This window comes from Gracilinanus agilis, chromosome 1, assembly GCF_016433145.1.
Source record: "Gracilinanus agilis isolate LMUSP501 chromosome 1, AgileGrace, whole genome shotgun sequence".
Lineage (NCBI taxonomy): Eukaryota > Metazoa > Chordata > Mammalia > Didelphimorphia > Didelphidae > Gracilinanus > Gracilinanus agilis.
Genome location: NC_058130.1, coordinates 511138645 through 511160772, shown reverse-complemented (window position 1 = coordinate 511160772; position 22128 = coordinate 511138645). Strand labels below are relative to the sequence as shown.

At 37.5% G+C, this 22128-nt stretch overlaps 1 protein-coding gene across 3 annotated transcripts in view; it reads left to right on the top strand.

Moving 5' to 3' along the window:
- LOC123238947 (syndecan binding protein) overlaps nt 1-21790 on the top strand; it is a 33497-nt gene extending 11707 nt beyond the window's left edge. For 2 of the 3 annotated variants that reach the window (XM_044666206.1, XM_044666222.1), the window contains 6 exons: nt 3158-3264; nt 5201-5359; nt 7983-8158; nt 13126-13297; nt 14458-14549; nt 16010-16715. In XM_044666206.1, coding sequence (XP_044522141.1) covers nt 3158-3264; nt 5201-5359; nt 7983-8158; nt 13126-13297; nt 14458-14549; nt 16010-16064 — 761 coding nt within the window. In that variant the 3' untranslated portion in view covers nt 16065-16715. Of the gene's footprint in view, nt 1-3157; nt 3265-5200; nt 5360-7982; nt 8159-13125; nt 13298-14457; nt 14550-16009; nt 16716-20463 lie in introns of those variants that run through there. The other variant, XM_044666214.1, reaches the window with a different exon arrangement.
- Nucleotides 21791-22128: the final 338 nt, after the last annotated feature.

The window sequence follows — 22128 nt, the reverse complement described above, 5'->3', positions numbered from 1 at the left end:
AGTCTGTTTCTAAAGCAACTCTTTCGAAGTTTCATTGTAGTGTATCCTACTCATTGTATTCATCAGATTAGGAATAATGTCGTGAGGCCAGATAGAACATTTCAGGGGCCTGCATCTAGCTCGCAGACCACAGTTTGCCCATCACTGGCCTAGACACTTTCTCTTCCAGAAGTATGGCAGAACCTATCCCTGACATGAAGTTTAGAATTTGGAAGTAGGTGGGAAGAATGAACAACCCTCCCAAAAAAGAATCCTACATTATATAGAACCATTATGGTGGTAAGGGGCGCTCAAGAATCAACAAAAGATAATAACTCCAACGTATCTATAATATTTAATAACAGTGCCTTAGAGCTTGGCCACAAGCTCAACTAAAATTCCTAGTAGAAGCGAAACGAGGTTTTTGTTATTTTTCACTTAAAAATGTTCTTGTAAATGAAATTAAGATTCTTAAGAAAAAATCAGGAAAGAAATGAGAGCTATGGAAGAAAGAAATTAGAAAATGAACAGCTTGGCACCAAAGAAGTGCAAAACCTAGCCCAAGCAAGCATACTCCTTGAAATTTAGAATGAACCAAATAAAAATCAATGACTTCATATGATAGCAAGAAATATTAAAAACAAAGTTAAAAGGCTGACTGGAAGAAATAGAAGAAAATATAAGTTATGTCATAACACAATCTGAAAAAGAGATCAAAGAGAAGAAATTTAAGAATAATTGGACTGTCTGAATGCCATGACCAAGAAAAAAAAGAAGCATAGATATCATATTTCAAAAAATCTTAAAAGATAACTGCCAAGGTTTCTTAGAACCAGAGGACAAAGTAGAAATAGTAAGAATCCACTGGTAATCTCTTGGAAAGAAACCTCAAAATAAAAGCTCCCAGAAACATCATAGTCAAAATTCAGTGTTTCCAGGTCAAATAAAAAATTCTACAAACAGCTACAAAGAAAGAGTTCAAGTGCTCAAGGAGCCATAGTCAGGATCTTACATGATTTAACCGCCACCACTATAAGGGCTGGAGAAGTGGAAGTTGATAACTCCAGAAGGCAAAAGATAAGGGCTCATATCTGAGAAAAACTACCATCAAACCCACCCTGTCTGACAATGATCACAGGGGGAACCTCAGGGAAGTGCATGGCAGCCTCAGGAAGGATGGAAACCCCTCACTTGGAGTACCCTGTGTGACTCTTCTCTTACTAACACTCCTTATTATTGGAATTACTGTGATCAATATCCCTACTCAGCCCCAGGGAAAATCAGAACAATAAAGGCTATTACTAGAACCCTCACAGGCCCCCTACAGACTCTTAGGAAATTCCCACCTTTACATGTAGTAAATATAGAAATTCCCCTAGAAATCACTTCACAACAAATCAGCAAATAGAGAGTTAATGTTAAAGATTTTAAAACCCTAACTTGGATCTCTCACTCCCATACACAGGTGCCTGCAAAAACAGGCCAGAACAGTCTCCAAGTTTCCCCCTCCCTGATCCCTGATTCAGTATGATATGTTAATATAAAAGAACAATGGATGATAAATGGAGAAATTGTCTCCCATGAAAAGTCCTGTACATTCTCACCACTGTAGCCCAAGAGATATGTCAAACACACCTTGAAAAATATTGAAAGTTACTCAAGAATGAAAAGTTGTAACAAAGTTAATGTATGACTTAATATGTTGTCTCTAAGAAAAAATGTATGATGAGAATGGATTTCTATGCCAACATTATGTGTGATCTCAAAGCATATAAAAATAAACCTTACTCAAGGCAGAGCAGTATTCATGAGATGCCTGCCTGGCTGAAGTTCATACTGCCTCTCTTTCATCTTAACACGATGACGCTGTCCCACCATTGAGATTTCCTGGACCTGTGGGAATTAGACTCCCACAAAAAACTTACCCTGCAAAACACTATAGTGCTACAGCAGAAAAAAATGGATCTTTAATGAAATAGAAGACTTCAAAGCATTCCTAATGTAAAGACCAGAACTGCATAGAAAACCTAAAAGATCAAACTTAGGAGTTAGGAGAAAAATAAGTAGATAAATAGTAATGATAATGAACAATAATATTTGATGAAATAAAGTCACAAACTAAATTTAAAATAAAGTAAAAACAACTTATATACCACTATAAGGAAATAACACATGACCTCTCTGAGGACATCATCAAGGGTCAGAGAGGCCAAAAAGGCCTGGGAGTGATACTGTTATGTCTTGTATAATCTTTTTTTTTTTTTTTTAAACCCTTACCTTCCGTCTTGGAGTCAATACTCTATTGGCTCCAAGGCAGAAGAGTGGTAAGGGTAGGCAATGGGGGTCAAGTGACTTGCCCAGGTTCACACGGCTGGGAAGTGTCTGAGGTCAGATTTAAACCTAGGACCTCCCGTCTCCAGGCCTGACTCTCAATCCACTGAGCTACCCAGCTGCCCCCTGTCTTGTATAATCTTAAAAGAAGAATGCAAAGAGAAGGGAAGAGGTAGCGAGGGATAGGAAGATTAGGGGGAAAAATCACCTCAATTAGGGTACATATGTAGACATCTATATAAACAAAGAGGATGGGATATAGGGGGGAGCAGCTTACACTTGAACATTATTTTCTTAAAAGAAGAATGTAATTGGGAACAGTGAATCTACTTCCCCCTCCCTGTGTAGTATGATAGAAAGACCACTGAAAATTGAATTGCAGATTTGCATGGTAAGGGAGAGTTTCCATACCAGTGAGTTCCTCACAAGAGTGGAAGTACAGATCTGGAACAAAGGATTGATTTATTTAAAGTAACTATAAATGCTGTTAACCCTAGGAAGTATACTTGTTACTTTGCTAAATATTAAGAAAAACCTTTTTTACTCCTAAATCTGGAGCAATAGAGCATTTTCATTTCCTATAGCAATTATCTTATTCCCCTTACCTTTTGTATTGTTTTTCTTTTTTTTTTCCCCTCCCCAAATTTAAGTTATTCCTATTAAAATCTACCCAGTCTGACACTTTAATACCTAGGAAGCAAAGGGAAGCTTTGATGATCCTATTTAAATCTTAATACTATTGAGTAAAGTAGAAGCAAGCTAATAATATTGATTTCAACTTAAACTGCAAGTTCTGTTTTAACTCTTGTAATTTTTCATTTTTAGTTACTTAGTTTCTTTTTCTTAGGTCTCTATCCTAAACTATATCCTGAACTCTCTCAGTACATGGGCCTTAATTTAAATGAAGAAGAAATACGTAAAAACTTGGGTGTGGTTCCTGGAACATCTCAGGGGGTATGTATAGTAGAAGTAACTTAGAATTTCATAAATTATATTTTTAGCTTATATTAATATTATACCTTTTTGTAACTAATGTATATACTTGTCTTTGATAGTTTTAAGAATCTATGGTATTATTAGAGCTAGACCATAGATAACATTTATTCTCAGTTAGGAGATAGAAAAACTGGGATTCAAAAAAAATTACTTCAGGTTTAGGATTGGAACCTATATTTCTTCATTCACAATTTAGCCAGTACACTAATATCCACTTTACATTCCAGTTCTAATTTATTACAGTTTAGTATATACGTGCACAAAAGCAAGGTAAAAACTTCTCTTTTGTAGGATTTGGAGGAAAAGTCCATTTGAATTATTACATTTAAGAAATTAAATTTTATTAATATAAAATACTGTATCTTAATTCATATGTTACATTTTCCTCATTTTGTATAACATCTCCTCCCAACCCTCTCCAGGTATTTCAATGTTTATGAGAATAATGACCATATACCTTACCTTGATTGAATTCATTATTCCCTTCTTATTAGACTGTCTGCCAAATCAGTACCAGAAGAATCCTGCCTAATTAAAATGCCAGTGAACATAGATGACATTTAAATAAATTAGAATTATTTAGTCAACTGTTTGGGGTCAGGGTGTGTATGTGTGAGATATTTAGTCTCCTACTATCTAATGTAGATTTCTAAGAGCTAAGAAAAATACAAGTTCCTTCCAACAAGTAGGCAACAAATTTGTTTCATCTTAAATCTTTTACTGTGCCATTCCTTTCATCTTTTGGCAATCACTGAAACCTGGCTGTTCACTTGATGACATAGCCTCACTGGCCACTTTGTCTAGCAGTGGCTATTTTTTTCATTCATCCCCTTTTCCTTACTGTTTTGAAGGAGAAATGGAATTGGGGCACTGGCAGGCTCGAGGTTCGGCAGGGAAGCAGCAGGAAGGGAGACCAGTTCAGGACCCAGGAGATCAGCAGCGAGACGATACTGGCTTGGCTCTGGCATTTGGGTTTAAAGCCAGAAGCCAGAATTGGCTGGCCTGACCTCCCAAGGTGGGTCGGGCTGGACTGGCTGGCTGAGTCCCACCTGAGGCAAAAACATGCTGTTGCTTTTAGCAAAAGCATGGCGAGCAAAGCCACTTTCCTTTTTTAAAAAAATTGCCCCAAAGCTGAGCAAGATGGCCAAAAAACAGGCATGGCTCTCTTTAGGCTATCTGGAAAATTGAGAATTCGAATTTCGACCTTGTGGTTGCCATTATTGTTACGATTAAAAATGATAAAGATTGCTATAATAATAGAAATTAGTAGTTTAATTAAAGCCATGGCCATGTTGGTAAAATATAAAGGAAATTGAGTAGCTGAGCTTTTGCCCTCCTCATAGAATCAATCATTTTTAATAACCAGTGTTTTATATAGAATGATTTTAGCATCCTTCTATGACAAAAATGACAAGAAATAACGTCTTCTGTAGGTGGAAGATTTGGGGGGTGGGGAGGTAGGCAAAGAGTCCACTTCCTTTTATACATGATTATGGGCCATAGAGTCTAATAATTTATAATAATAGATGGAAATATGAAAAGAGGATATTGGAAAAAATTGAAGATTCAGAAGCTTTTCTTGTACACAACTTTCTTTTTTTTTAACCTATGCATCTGGTTTGCATAATTCATCAGTTCTGATGAGATATTGGAGGTAGATTTGGCTACAAGCATAAAATACGATAATAAAATAACTAGTGATGAGGGGAGGAGAATTGTGGGAACAAATCCTGTTTGAGAAAGGTATAGTTAGTCACATTAAGAGACAAGATATTAGTAGAAAAATCTGTATTAAAATATTATACTTAAGAATGTATAAGACTATAAATTTTAGTCTTAAATATGTATTAAAAATCCTTCCTAAATATAATAACATCATATATGCTCTTGATAGATGGTGACCAGGCCTTCTGCCATGAGTTATATGGTGTCTCCTGTAACTGGTAGTGATGTTGGAATTCGAAGAGCAGAAATTAAACAAGGCATCCGTGAAGTTATTTTATGTAAAGATCAAGATGGAAAAATTGGCCTTCGACTTAAGTCAGTAGATAATGTAAGTATTTGATTTTTTTTTCCTCTAGGAAATAAGTTCTTACAATCTTACTTTTCTGTTTCATTGTGACATGAAGGTGGTACCCATGGTGCTCTTGAAGGTTGGGTGAACTCTGAATATAGTCTGAGTGACATACAGTATGTTCAGTTTCTGAGGGCCTGCCTAGTTAAGTATCAATAGGCTGGTCACTAGAGGATGAATTTGTTGGCTAGAGTAATCTGTCAACAAACCAACCAACCAATCAGTAAGCATTTATTATTGTAAAGTTTCTTTAGTCTTTTTCAATCATGTCTGACTTTTTGGGACCCTTTCTGGGGTATTCTTGGCAAAGATAATGGAGCGGTTTGCCATTTCCTTCTGCAGCTCATTTTTATAGATGAGGAAATAGGCAAATAGGATTAAATGACTTTTCCAGGATCACAAAGTTCATAAGTGTCTGAGGCAGAAGTCTTCTTGACTCTAGATCTGGCACTCCATCCACTGTGCCACCTAGTTAGCTGCCCTAGTATTTATAAACACCTATTATTTATCAGGCACTATGCTAGATACTAAGAATACAAAGCCAGAAATGAAAAACTCCCATGCCTTTAAGCTTACATTCTTTTGTGAGAGACAATAGACAATGTATGGCAATTATTTTTTTAATGCAAAAGACATACAATGTAGTTGATTTAGGTCATGGGACCGATTTTTTTTTTCCTGCTAATATCCAAAGGGGAATTATGCGTAAGAGATTATTTATAGCTATTTTCTCAAGATAAGAAAACAAGAAACCATTAAGTTTATATCTGAGATGACACTTAGGTTGTGAGCATGGGGGACTGTGAAAGTGGATGTCCCCTTGACAGTAAGAGGAGTTTAGAAGAGGGGAGGATTTGAGGGAAAGATAATAGATTCAGCTTTGAACATGTTGAATTTTAGATGTCTATGGGAAATGTTCAGGATATTCAAAAAGCAGTTGAAGATAAAAGAATAGAGTCAGCAGAGAAATGGCTTAGATAAGTAGTTTTGAGAATTATCAATACAGAGATAATTGAATCCAGGGGAGATGATGAGAACAATAAGGTAAAGAGTACAGACGGAGAAGAGAGGAAGGCCCAGGATAGAGCTGTGTTGGGACACCCATGGTAAGGAGGCATTATTTGGATGAAGGTCTAGCAAAGGATAATAAGCAAGGTGTATAGATAGGAGGAGAGCCAGGAGTGGGTAGTGTTCTGAAAACCATAAGGAAAGAGAGTATGAGATAAAAGGTGATTGACATGTCTACAAAGACAACTTTGAGAGAGATATTTTAGTTAAGTTGATAAGATCAAAAGCCAGACTGAAGTTAAGAGTGAGAGGAAAAGAAATGAAGGTACCTATTATAGATGGCCTTCTTTAGCCACAAAAGCCAGGAGGGGGATGTAAGATGATAGTTTTCAGGGATGGATGGATTAAGTGAGGATTTTTGGAGGATGGAGCACCAAGATATATTTATATGCATTAGGGAAGCAGTCAGGCGACAGAGATGGAAGAAAAATGAGAAAATGTGGGTGATAGAGGAGTCAAACTTGGAGAAAATCGGTTGGAGTGGAACAACTTGTGCATATAAAGGGGAGTTGCCTTTGCAAGGAAAAGGGACACCTTAGGTAAGACAGGTGAAGGTGGTGAATAGTGACTCAAGGCATCTGGATGATGTGAGATAAGGCAGAGGAGAGAATAGGGAGCTTTAACATTTAAAGTAAGGTTCTCAGCTGAAAGGATGATGGGAAGGAGAGCCATGATAGGTTTGAGGATGCATGATAAGTTTTAGAAGGGATACTGTGGTGAGTGTGATAGGTGTGATAGTGAGTTAATTTGGAAGGTATAAAAGGACTACCTAGTTATAATGAGGCCCCATTTGAGGTTATAGAACATAATTTAATAAATGATCCAGTTAAAGTGGTTACATGATTATCTGTACCTTTTGTTCAGTGGCTTGAACATAGGAACAAAACAATAGATGCTGGAAGTGTGATCCAAGGCTGAGATTTGGCAGGTGATACAGTAAGTAATATAAGGAGGCAAAGGACTTAAGAGAATAAGACAGTATAGAGTTGAACTGCTTCACCAAAGAATCCATCCGGGAAAGAAGGAAAGTGTACCTAGTTCAGGGGTGATAGCCTGGAAAAGAAATGAAGCATTGAGGGATTGGAGGTCAAGGTAGTGACAAAAATATATTAGAAAGCAGATGGAGAGGTGGAATGCCTAGATTTTGTTCAGGTGAGGGAATTTCAAAGTTCATGAAATTTGAATGTCCATCATTTGTTTTGAGAGGAGAAGGTCATGGAGAATGCTTAAGGAACTAGGAGGGGTTAATGTGTTTGAAGGTGCATCCATATGTGGGTTTTGAAGATCCCCTAGTATGACAGCAAAGAGAAATAAAAGATTCTAAGTTAAACTCAATAAGAAAGTTCATAGACAACTATGGGGAGAGTGGGTTCACTGAACTGTGTTCCACTAATATTTGATGGTGGTGGGCAGGGAGATCACCTTGCTCTCAGAATTCAACTTCATACTTTTATATCCTTGAATCACTTATAAATTTCTTTTTTCCTGAGAATAATTTGCCATGTTACTTGATGTTTATATTTCATGTATTTAGGGTATTTTCGTTCAGCTGGTCCAGGCCAATTCTCCAGCATCTTTGGTTGGACTGAGGTTTGGGGACCAAGTTCTGCAAATTAATGGTGAAAATTGTGCAGGGTGGGGCTCTGATAAAGCCCATAAAGTTCTCAAACAGGCTTTTGGAGAGAAGATAACTATGACTATCCGAGACAGGTAAGAAATTTAAAAATCAGTAAGCAAGAAATATGTTTTAAATGTGTATACATTATGTACTTATTGTAAGATATATGTACATAAATATACACTTAAAATGGCTAAATAGGTTTCCTATTCTTCCCCATATCACCTGATGTTTTTCTAAGCATAAGTCCTTTAAAGGATTAATGTCATTGACTTCAGATAGCTTAGGAATTTTTCTTTGCAAGATTTCCTCTAAGTTTTCAGTTTCGTTTGACTTCTTTTGATGGTATTTTTCTGCTAAATATGTGCTGCTACTTAATAAAAGAATACCAGTTATAACAATCCATTTTGAATTAATGGCATGTAGCAATTTTGAATAGTGTAATAATGGAAAGGAAGGGGAGGGATACAGAGTTAAGTATTAAGTGCCTACTATGTTTCAGATACTGTGCTAATTATGTCATACATACATACATTATCATGTTTTGATTCTCACAACAGCCTTGTGAGGTAGGTACTCTTATTCCCATTTAACAGTTGAGGTTAGTAAAGCAGACAGAGTTAGTTACATGATTTGCTCAGGATCACACAATTAGTAAATGTCTCTGAAGGTCACATTTGAACTCAGACCTTCTCACTTTAGGCCCATCACTGTATCTTAAGTGCCTCTACAATGCCCTGTTTACTTTTGACCTAGCGGTGATTTAAAGATGTGACTGTAGTTTAAAAAAAGCCAATTTGGGATTAGATGGGAGTTATGGTCAGTCCAGATTTCTTTCTTTCTTTCTTTTTTTTTTTTTTTAAGAATTGAAGGCTTATTACTTTGAGATACACAAAAAGAGTAGGATGTTGAAAGGGAAGGTAGAAGGAAAGGTGAATTTTAGACTTCTTTTGATGTTTGTGTGTACTCTGATAGACTCAAAACTCTCATAATTCTATTGAATTTTATTAGTATTTCTTGACTGGCATTATATAATGCTGTATAATTTGCAAACTGCTTTACATAATTTAATTTGAGCCTTAGAACAGGCCTATTAGATAAGGGATAGAGACACTGTCCATTTTATGAGGGTGTACAGTTAAAGTGTCTTTGCTGTAAAGATGTTGAAAGGCAGAATTTACCTAGAACTTCCTGACTCTTGAGGATTCTGTCCAATAGGTGGCTCCTTGGAAATCAACTTCTTTCCTGGCAGATGCAAATCCCTTAGCCTCTCCTAACCCTACTGAAACCACCCCATGTATTTAAATCTCTCTAGCTGAGACTCATAACTATGACACTTTGGTACTTTCTGCTTTAAAGCTCTTTTTTCTGTTATTCTGCCTCGCCCATGTTAACTCCTCAAGTCTCAGCCGCTATAGAATCAGAGAATTTGAGAGTTGGAAAAGAGACCTCAGCAGTCACATGGCTGAATTCATATATGAAAAAAAATTGGGTTTAAATTTGCCTTTTGGCAACTTCCATTTCTCATGGTTAAAAAAGTACAAATATGATCCCTCAAATACTTAAACCCAGCCATCAGGTCTCTTCCTCTTTTGTCTTCTTCAGGCTTACCATACTTGGTTCTTTTGGTTGATTCTCATATATCATGGATTCAAGGTCCTTTATCATTTTTGCTCATCTTTTTCTATATTGCTCCAGCTTATACTGATAAGTCTTTCTTAAACCAATAGCACAAACTGGGTACAGTGTTACATCAGTGTGTAGATGAGAACTAACAAGACAAAGTACAGTGGAACTGTGACTCCCTATTCCTGGAAGCTATACTCCACTCCCTTAGTGTATATATATAAAATATATAGTCTTAATAGTAGTTTAATAGCTTTTCTGGCTTCAACATCACTGTCTCATTGTTCTTGTTGTCCACTAAAAGGCCCAAATCTTTTAGAACAACTGCTAACTTCCATATCTTGTAATCTTCCATAGGATGTATTGTATTTTTTTCATTCCTGTTGCTTCTGAGTTGTTCCATAAAGAGGTTCACCTTTTATACAGCCATCCCTATCAGCTCTCTGGGATATTATTTCTTCATCTGTAAAGTGAGGAGGTTGGACTAGATTATATCTAAAATTTTCTCCCAACTGTGATATTCTGCATTCTTATGTTGAGATAAGCAAATATTCTTTCCCTGGGAATCTCAAAAGATGGTAGAGCCTTTGACTTGACAGAGAAGTTTAGAAGAGGGATGGATTTTGGGAGAGAAATATAAGTTCAGTTTGAGTAGTTAAACTTTTCTGAGCATCTATTATCTAGTAATATGATTTTACCATTTAAATTTACAAAGTGATTAAAAATTTTTTTTTTCTAAATAATCCTATGTTTAACTTTGCTTTGACAGTAAGTCATTGGTTTACTGCCTGGTCATAAGGTCCTTGAGAGCAGATAAGTATAATTTGAAAGTTTTTTTTTTGTTTGTTTTGTTTTGTTTTGTTTTGTTTTTAAACCCTTAACTTCTGTGTATTGTCTCATAGGTGGAAGATTGGTAAGGGTGGGCAATGGGGGTCAAGTGACTTGCCCAGGGTCACACAGCTGGGAAGTGTCTGAGGTCAGATTTGAACCTAGGACCTCCCGTCTCTAGGCCTGACTCTCAATCCACTGAGCTACCCAGCTGCCCCCTTGAAAGTTTATCTTATAATTGACAAATATTTATGGAACATCATGTACCGTGGCCTGTAAGATGCTTGTGTATATTTACTTAAAGCTAAGTACATAGCATATAGTTTTAAAAAGCTGATGGAATTAATTTTAGAATATCATTTATGAAAATAAAATTTTGCTTGCAATTTGCTTTTGGAATTAGGATTTTTGCTTGTCTCAATGTAAAAATGCAAAATATAGCTGGAAGGAACCTTAGATATAATCTAGTCCAACCTCTTGATTTTACAGATGAAGAAAAAGTGTCCCAGAAAGCTGACATGACTTTACCCAGTGTCAAAGAAGTTAAATATTAGAGCCAGGGTTCAAATCCAAATTTCAGTTATCAAATCCATTGCTTAAAATTGTGATATAGGGTAAACATAAAAGATACTTTGAGAACTGCCCTTATAAGTCACTTACATCAATATTTTTAAAAATTGTTAACTTTGGTTGCAGAAACATCTATCTCAGGATGTCTCTTCTGAGCAGATAAACAGAAGTTTTTATCCTTTACCTGTAGCACTTGACAGCTGTCTTTTTTTTTAAAGAAGCAGTTTTAAGTGCTGAGATTTTGTGGCTATAAAAAAGGAAATCTGTTTTTCCAAGAGGCTAGAAAAGAGAAAGGAACCAGGAAGTTAAAGTAGCATGACTGTAAAACACTTTTGAAGAATATTTTAATCTCTGATTAATAATAGATTAGAAAATATAAAATGGATAATTTTGATTAAATTAAAAAAGTTTACACAAACAAAACCAATGCATCCAAGAAAACAGAAAACTGGGTAGGAGAGATTTTCAGCAAGTTAGATTGGATAACATGACAGAAAAAGAAAGTGATAAATGTTGGAGGGAATGCAGGAAAATTGGGATACTAATGCACTGTTGGTGGAGTTGTAAACTGAGCCCAGCATTCTGGAGAGAAACTTGGAACTGCCCAAAGACCTATAAAATTGTTTATACCCTTTGATCTGGTAATTCCACTACCAGGTCTGTATCTCATAGATTTAAAAAATGGGAAAAGGACTGATTTGTACAAAAATATTTCTAGCAGTTCTTTTTGTGTTGGCAAAGAATTGGAAACTGAGGGGATGTCCATCAGATGGAGAATGGCTGAACAAAGTGTGGTATATGATTGTAATGGAATACTATTGTGCTATAAGAAATAAGCAGGAAGATTTCAGAAAAGCCTATATGAACTGATGCATAGTGAAGTGAGCAGAACCAGGAGAGGATGTGGGAAAACTGGGATAATAATTATACAGAGCAATAGCAAAGCTATACTATGAACAATTGTCAGTGACTTAGCTTTCTCAACAATACAATGATCTAAGACAATTGCAAATTACTTAGGATGAAAAGTGCTGTCCACTTCCATAGAAAGAATTGATGGAGTCTGAATGCAGATACAAGCATACCATTTTTCACTTTTTTTTGTTCATGATATTTTTATGTCTGCCACAAAATGGTGTATATGGGAAAGTTTTGTGTGATAGCACATGTATAACCAGTATCAAATTGCTTACTCTCTAAGGGAGAGGGGGAAGGGGGAGAGAGAATGTAGAACTCAAAATGTTAAAAAATGAATGCCAAAAATTGTTTTTATGGGAAATTGGGGGATGGGGGTGGACAGGGGAACAGGGAGCTTTATTGAAAAGCAAAAAGTTAAAAAAAAAATTGGTTAGAAAGAATAGTTAGCTACCCTGAGACAACTTGCTGACACAATGAATACAGTGCTGAACCTGGAGTTGGAATTACCTAAATTAAAATTCAGCCTCAGATACTTACTTAGTTGTGTGACCCTGGGAAAGTCATTTGACCTCTTTGTCTGCCTCAGTTTCCTCAATTGTAAAATGGGAATTCCAATAGCAAATAGCACCTACCTTCTTGGGTTGTTACAAAGATCAACTAATATTTGTAAAGTGCTTAGCATGATGCCTGATACATAGTAGGCACTTAATATTTCCTCCCCTTTATCTTTTTAAAGTAGCTACATCTAGTACTGGTTTTTTGGTTTTGTTTTTAAAGAAATACCAAAGTTAAAAAAAAAATTAAAAGGATCAACCTTTTTCATTAGAGCACAATCTTCATTCTGAGGGAGTAAAAGCATATTGACAAAGTACATCCTTCTTTTAAATTTTCTTGCTATTAGTTTCAAAAACAAAGTGCAGTGAGTGTGCTTCTTAAAATAAGTATTTGTTAGAGCCAGTGTTCTTAAAATATCAAAAGTAAATATCAGGTTGAACACATTTAAAGTGTTCAGAGTTGATTTTAGCAGATGACGATTGGGCAACGTTGTAGCCCAAAATTTTGCCTTGATTAAATACATCCTAACAAGATGTTTATCCCCCTGAAAATGTTTTCACAGACCATTTGAACGAACTGTTACCATGCATAAGGATAGCACAGGACATGTTGGATTCGTTTTTAAAAATGGAAAGATAAGCTCTATTGTGAAAGATAGTTCTGCAGCAAGAAATGGTCTTCTCACTGAGCACAACATTTGTGAAGTCAATGGTCAGAATATAATTGGCCTGAAGGTAATGTGACATATGGCTTTTCTTTACTAGTTTTTAATTTTATAGGTTTCTAAAATTTCTGATGTACTTCTGAATGGATAGCTTTTATTGGTTCTAGAGAACAGGTCAATGCTGGCAAAATTTTTTAATTAAGATTATAAACTCTTTTTGGATTCTTAGTCAGAAACCAAAGTAGCAGGTATCTATTTGGTTTTATAATTTTCACTGTTTAGGTTATATAGCAAGTTGACATAAGCAAAGATTGTTGAATGATTATTAATTAATAGAGATTATTAATTTTAAAAAACTAAGCTTGAATTTAGACCTTCACAATTCCTAATCTTTGGTATATGTTAAAATGTCTGACACAGTGATGGCTTACCTTTTAGAGATGGAGCGCCAGGCCCTGCCCCTACCCTACCTCTAGACTGAGTGCTGTGCCCCTCCCCCAACATATGCTGGGTTTGCACACACACACACACACACACACACACACACACACACACACACACACACACACACACACACACACACACACACACACACCCCTTACCCTACCCAAGGAAAAGGAGAAAGCACTCCCATTGAGCTGCTAGAGATGGGTGGATGATGTCAAAAAATGTCATCAGGCACAGTGGGGAGAGGGAGGGAAGCAGCTCTGCCCGAGTCCCTCTGCCTTTCTAGTAACGAATGGGGTGGGGTGGGAAGAGGGGGTGGAAGGGGGGGGAGGTGGCCACATGCCCACAGAGTGCTCTGTGTGCCATCTTTGGCACCCATGCCATAGGTTCACCATCATTGGTCTACCATGTCTAAATGTCTTAGGAGGTGCTTTGATAATAGTAATCTTTATAGTTTTGTCAAAAGAAACCAAATCATGATCTTTTTTAAAAAAGAAATTAAACTATTTTACTGTAATTCTGTATAAATCAGTTTGCTAAGAATGAAATTCAAAGGATCAAGTACCATATTAGCAAATTAATTCCATTTAGCAAATATTAAGCATATACATGTATGTAATGTCCTGTGCTAGGTGCTGGGAACAATGATGAATATTGACAATGGAAGTCTTGGATTTTAAAAAGATGCATCATTCCCATGTAGATGAGAAAGATAACTTGTAGCCAATTGTGATTTCAGTTCAGTTGAGCCTCAGTTCAACTTATTTCCTTTTGTGTTAATAGGACTCTCAGATTGCAGACATATTGTTGACATCTGGGACTGTAATTACCATTACAATCATGCCTGCTTTCATCTTTGAACACATAATGAAAAGGCAAGTAGAACATTTCACCAACTAAAAAGTATTTTTTAGTTTTTATAAATTAATTCAACTAATATACTATAATTTCATGCATTTTAAGGGTCAGAATTAAGATGTATAAGAATTTTTCATTCATATTGCCTTCTTTTCTCTTTTATTTGATCCTTCTCTTCACCCAAATCTGCTCTTAGAGAAAGATAACCTGTGGCCTTATTATTTATGATGTTGAAGAGCTAAGCAATTAAAAGCTAGGTTTGGCTTGGAGTTAATGGAAATATTCCCTGAAGGGAAAGGCTTATCTTCTTAACCTTTGTAGACAACCATCAAGGCAAAAATGTGGGCAGCATGAAGCTTGCTCATGTATTCTTGACTTAGTTGGTGATAAAAGAACCATTGGTCCTGATGCAGGGCCCTTACCTTCTTGTAGTAATTGCAGGGTATGTGGAATGCTCAGAGCTCCTTAGGAAACTGTGTAGAGCCATGTGAAAGGGGGATTATAGAGGGTGGGAAGAAACAAAGAGGAGATTATGTGAGCTCAGAGCCCTTTCAGCATCTCAAAGAATAACTTCAAAGCTTTGGTTGCCCTGTTTTTTTCCTTGACTGTTCTGTCTCTGATCCCAAAATTAAGGGTTATGTTACTTTTAAAATTATAGGTAGATATGTCAGGAATATTAAAAAGTACTTTTGAGGATGAAATTCTACGCAAAAAGCACTAACTGCTGGCAGCTAATGGCCAAAATTGGATACACACTTGCCCCTTCCCCCTTTGCCCCCCCTTTTGTACCAGGTATGGATCATGGAATAATTTAAGTCTTGTGGAAGAAAAAACCTTATTGTATTTAGGTCTGTATTGAGTTAGGGTCACATTTTATTGAGAAAGAAAAGTACTCAGTAGCAGACATAATTAGTAATATACATTCTCAAGAGTAATCTGAGGCATCTAGGTGGTTCCGTGGATCAAGTGCTGGGGACCTGATTTCAAATCCAGCCTCATTGTATCTGTACAATCCTTGGCAAGTCATTTAAACCTCTTGTTTTCCTTAATCTACTGGAGAAGGAAATAACAAACCACTCCAGTATCTTTGCCAAGAAAACCCCAAGGACAGCACAGTACACAACTGAACAGCAAAAGAGTATCCAGGCCTGGCAGTTGTGTGTGTGTACATCAGATGTTACAGATGAAGATGGAGTCGAATTCTAAGACTCTTCTCCCATAAACTAAGCATATTCCAAGGATATAGGAGACAAATATATATTTCTCAACAAATAGTTTTTGCTTTCTGGTTTACCAACTTCTTCCCACTGTAGGGAAAGTATACAATGGAGCTTGCTTGGTCAGAGCATGAGGCCTTAATTTCTTAGCTTCTACAGTAAAAACAATCCCTACATTTTGTGACTCAGTGGGTGTTAGGAATTAAATTGGTGCTTTGGAATGTATATATATATATAATATATAAATGTCACTCTTACAGGATGGCATCAAACATTGTGAAAAATCTAATGGATCACGCTATCCCAGAAGTTTAAAATTCAAGCAGTTGTATATTCTCTTTCACATAATGGAAACTCCGCTGAACTTGGGCAGTTTTACTCGGCATCTTCTGTATTAGACACATAAACCTTACTGGGAGCCAAGAAGCATATGCTGCATGAGAGCCTTTTGTATCATATCATGGCTGGGAATATTACTGTTTGACACACTTTTGTGTTCAAGCTGTAAATTGTCTTTGTAGCCTTATACTGGTTTTACAGATGTGAACCTTTCAAAAGTTTTGACTTTCATGGCATCAAGTTTCCAGTAGTTATACTACTCTTTCTTATATAAGCCATTATGGTTAAGATAACTAATACAGATTTTTTAAAAGTGTTATAATCAGGTACCTGTAATTCTAGATATTCTAGAAAGTAATACTGTTTCTCTTTTCTTCTTGTGTAGTGTTTTTAATGCTTTGCTATCGTACCTCTAGAATAGCTGTTTTCTGCTAGTTCTAATTTTGTTTACAAAAATGCAACCTTGGTCTCATCCCATATGAGCATTACAAATGGCAAAATGTAGAATTGCACAAAATTGTGGTGATCTTATCTTAATAATGTATAACTAATGCTTCAATTGTCGCCTTAACCATGTTAAAGGAAAGTTCTGAAATAAAAATTAAATAAATTAACTCTTAAACCATGCTTCATTTTCTGTCTTAAAGAGTCTGTTACATAGCTGTATATATTGTCATGCTTATGCCATTTCAATTTAATTATGTAAGAGTGCTGTTTATTGGGTCATCCATGTCTTAGGTGAATGAGTTCTTTCCTTTTATATACTTTTGCATTTGCTATGCCAAGTAATTTGATGGTATCATTGTAACTGAGTTTATCTGGGCGACTAACTTCAGTGAGGTCTCAATCTCAAATATTTATTTTCAAAATTTACTAGTTTTTACCTGGAAGTAAATTGATTTTGTACATCCTAATACAAATATTTCCCTTGTAGCATTGGGTTATTAAAAATCTGAGAATTGATTCTTTTTTCCAATGGTTAGGCTTCTAGAAATCATTTATTTTCACTTTAACCTCCAAGGAGCAAACAAAAAGCTCTTGAGTATTTGAGAAGACAGACCTCATCCATGCTTTCATGTTATGTTGAACTTAAAAGCTTCTTGAGAATTAATTACCAAGGAAACTTTACTGGGAATGCCTGGGAGCATTTCTTAAGAGAAGAATTTGGTTTTAATTTGGCTTCTAAACTTCTTAATGAAAATACTATCTTTTTGGGCATTTCCCTGCTTTCCCTATTTTTAAAAAAGAAAACACAAGTTAAAATGTGCGTACTTTTAATCTTTTCATAAAAAATTTTTACAGGATCTAATGAGGCTGTACAGTGCCTCCTGGTTTTTCATTAGAAAAAATGGTTCTTGGAACCAGCATTCAAACTAGTTCTGACTCTCTCTGCTTGCTACTTGTGGGCTGTAGGAAAGGCAAAAATCTCTCAGCTCATTTCCTCATCTGCAAGGGGGGCAAGTATTTGTACTACTTATGTCATGGAGGAAAATGCTTTGCAAACTTTAAAGAAATGTTCAATTTAAGCTGATTTTTTTTTTCATTTTCAATAGTGATCTCTACCTTATTTTTAAGCATTTTTTAACAGTTACATTTAAATACCCAATTAACTTCCTTTATCTCCTACCCCCATTAGAGAAGGCATCATTTGGTAAAAAGATTTAAGTACTTAAAACCATCTTATTTCTATTTATCATTTCTTTTACTGGAGAGATGGACATTGTTCTATGTATTTCTTTTGTACAGAATGTTCTCTTGGCTGTTCATTTCACTCTTCATAATGACATTTTTGATGGAAACTTCTACACATCTCAGACAATATTGTCTATGAGAAAAGCTCTCTTTAATACTTGAAAATGTGTACAGATGATAACTACGAGATTGTTGCTCTTGGTTTTCAAGCAGCGCATCACAATGCTAGTAGTAACTAATGTTTGCACACACTTTCCAAGATTTGCAAAGCACTGATCCTGAAAGTGACCTGGTGAGGTGGGGTACTAATATCCCCATTTTACAGATAAGAAATTGTGTGGTTTTTGCCCAGGGTCACAAAGCTTACCTGAGGTTGGTAAATTCAGAACTTTATTCATTAGAGGATACAAAGTACAAAAGTTAAGACCAAAGTTAAGAATAAGTAGAGATTTCATTCTTAAAGGTCATTTTCCTTTTGAAGGGGGTACCCCTCCAATGACATTATTATGAGGTGACTAAGGTTATTCTCAAGAGTTGGAGAGGACTTCTGGGCCAACCCATACTTGACAAAGAATCCTTTCTTCAAACCCCCTGACTACCTCAGACTAAGCTTTCTCAGTTCCTTCAAACAAACTTTCATAGCAAGACAACAAAAGGACTTTTTTTTAAAACCCTTACCTTCTGTCTTAGAATCAATATGTTGGTTCTAAGACAGAACAGTGGTAACAGCTAGACAGTGGGGATTATGTGACTTGCCCAGGGTCACAAAGCTGGGAAGTGTCTGTGGCCAGATTTGAACCCAGGAACTCCAGTCTCTAGGCCTGACTCTCAATTCACTGAGCCACCCAGCTGCCACCCAGCTGCCCTCCAGTACCTTTCTTAAAACATGCCCAGAAGTTAATTATCTCAATATGGCCTGAGTAGGCTAGAGTTCAGAAAGTCTGTTAAAGTCCCCTGTTCAACAAAGAGAGAAACTGTTAAAGGAGAGCCACTTTTCCCTTCCCCACCAGCAACATAAAAGAAATGCACATCAGAACACTGGGGTTTCAGGTCACACTGAAAACTGGCAACATTGGAAAAAGATCAGAAGAGCCAGTGCTAGAGGGAAGGGAAGAAAATGGGCACATTCGTTTTTGGTGACTGTGAATGAGTGGGCTGAACCCAAGATACAATGCTTCCAGTCCAGTGCCCTCAAGCGTAGGGCATGCTGGGAAGCAGCTCCAGGGAGACATTACACAGCCGCAGCTACTAAAGACCCAGAAGAGGAAGTCCTCTCAACCAAAGTCCTTGGCAGTGTCAAAAGCTCAACAGCAGAGCCTGACAGGATTTTATCAGCCAAAAAGACATTAAAGAAAGGCATTATTAATACTGGCTTGGCCGCTGCATGGGGTTTCTCTGCTGACTTACATAGCTAGTTTGAACTCCCTCTTCTTCCTTTCCCTCAGATAGCTTCTGTCTCCTTTTCCACCAAATGACATGGCCTTTCTCCTTACCAAGACTCATTCTGCCCCATCTCCAACAGATCACCCCTTTCATCCCATTTTCATTTAATTTTCTTTCTCTGTCAACTGGCTCATTCCTTCGTCTGGTTCCATCCATCCCACTAGCTATCACCCTCCCTCTCTCTCCTGCCCTTTGGACCAAAACTTGAAAAACTCTCACTCTCCTATCTCCTTACAATCTAGCTTTCTACCATATCATTCCCTGGAGGCTGGCCTCTCCAGAATCGAGGATGGTCTCTAATCACTCGTTATGTTCACATCCTGGGAAATGATAGATGCCACCCTTGAATGACAGCGGAGACAGTTGGAAGGCATAGAATGTTCCCAGATGCCGTGAGCCAGGGGCAAATATTAGTTGGCCTGGCAGTATAAATTCTCCTGACAGCCACTTGAAGGGGTCTTTGGTACTTTGGTCTTTGACCTTTGGTGTTTGGGTGTGGGCTCTTTAGGTCTCTGGGTCCTTGGTGGTGAAGGGAGGCTGGGAGGTCTACAAAGAAGAGGGTAGGAAAATCTGAATATTTCCTGAAGGCTGTGAGAGCTAGTACATCACCAAACACTGATATTGAAAAGCTGAGAGAATAACATCACCAACACAGCTACATCAATAACAGTTCCTATTCTCTGGCTTGGCTGTGGCCAGACTGGGTCAGAAGGGTAGTAGAGAACAAAGCTCCAGCTTTTACTAAATCAATAGCCTCCAGGCCTGATTGTCAACTAGTTATAGATATTAGTTTGACAGGGTCTCCAATCCCCATTCCTTATCCTGTTTATCCTTTCACTGATTATAGATTACAGAGTTTAACAAATACCTTCCTGAGTGTTCTTTCTATCACAATCCTTGGGAGTCTACGCAGTCAGATTTCAAATGTGATCCAAAGCAAATCAAAGCCCTATAATAATTTATCCAACCTCAGGTAGAACCTGAAAGGGTTACCCATCTACCTAACCTTTCGGGGTCCCCCCTGGGCAACTGTTAGAGGAAAGGGAAATTATAACAACCATCAAGGGTGGTGATCGGGGTTGGTGTTCCTCCATCATTTGCAACTAGGGAGAATACATAGATACACTTACATCACTGTATACTTTTTATCTCCCTAGGCCCTTTTTTGTTATAACACTCCTCATTTCTTGACCTGTCTGCAGCCTTTCACATTTCTGATCTTCTCCATACCCTTCTCTAGGTGTTTAAGGACATCATTCTGACCTGGCTCTGCTCCTATCTCCATCTCCTTTGCCGGATCCTCCTCCAGAGCCCGTCCTCTAAGCAGCCCTCTTCTCCTTCACTCGGTGATAACAGCTTCCATCTCTATGCTGATCATTCTCAAATGGACCTTTCCTGTCCCAGACTTTGCTGACCTCCAATCTCACATCCCCGACCTATAGCTTCAGAGAGCTTCAACTGGGCAACCATGGGACATCTGAAACTCAATACATCTAAAACAGAACTCTTTCTCCTAAACCTGCCCTTCCTCCAACCTTCCCTTTCACTATAGAGGGCTGCACTCACCTACCAGCCCCTCAAGCTCCCAACCTAGGGGTTATCCTGGACTCCCCACTACCACACCCCCAAATCCAATCGGTGGCCACGGGCTACTGATTCACCCTTGCAACATCTCTTCAATGTCCCCTTCTCTCTTCTGACTCTGCCACCACCAGGGCAGGCCCTCGGAGCTCTATGCCAGGACTACTGCCTCAAGTCTCCCTCTGCTCCAATCCATCCTCCATTCAGCCCCTAAAAGTGAATTTTCCTCAATTCCCCCTGCCTCCACTTAATAAACTCTTTAAGTGGCTTCCTATTGCCTCCAGGAGTTGTTTGTTTGCTCTGTTTGACACTCAAAATCCTTTCTAACCTGGCTTCCTCTGCCTTGCTGGTCTTCTTATTTCCCTGTAAGTACTCTGATCCAGGAAACACTAGCCTCCTTGCTATTTGACCAACCAGGCACTCCAGCTCTGCTGGAGGCATTTTCTCTGGCTGCCCCATGCCTGGGATGCTCCTCTCTCTCTGCTGCTCCTGACCTCCCAGGCTTCCATTAAGTTCCAAATCCTGCTTTCTACAGGAAGTCTTCCCCAACCCCTTTTAATTCTAGTATCTCCCTTTATCTTCTATGTATCCTGGATACAGCTTACTTTGTACATTATTTTTTTTTATAACTTTTTTGCCTCACTGTGGAATTGATTTTCAATTTTATCTCTGATGGATTCTCAATCCTCCTGGGATGTGATCACATAATAGCTAACATTTAAAGGTTTTACTTCACATGTATTATATGATTCTTACATTTGTGAAATAGATGCTATTATTACCTCTCTAAAATAAAATTAAATGACTTAACCAGTGCCACATAACTAATAAGCATCTAAGGGAGGATTTGAACTCAATGCTTCTCAATTCCAAGTCTGTCCACTCTGTACCTAACTTCCTTCTAGATAACCACTGTCAGGGGATACTTAATCCAATCTTCTCATTTTTAGAGAAGGAAACTTGCTCAGGTTTAGGACTTGGCCAGAAAGACTACTTTTTCTCTGAACCTTTGGAAGTCTTATTTTTCCCAGATCTAAGACACGCTGTGTCTGACTTTCTTTAGCTTCTCATTTCCATGATGGGAGTGTGGTGATTTCTTCCATTCTCCAAGGTTCCTATCATTTGTACTCCTGTGGCAGCATTTCCTCAACTACAATATTAGAGCAAAAAATGAGCTTAATGGTTCATTTTGTTGTCGAGGAAACTGAGGGAGGCAAAGCAAGGCCAGTGACTTAGGTGTGGGCATCTGGACGTTAAAATGTTGTTTATTGAAGTTTACTAGGGTATTTTGCTCTCCAACTTAACCATATACTTTCAAGTGGTC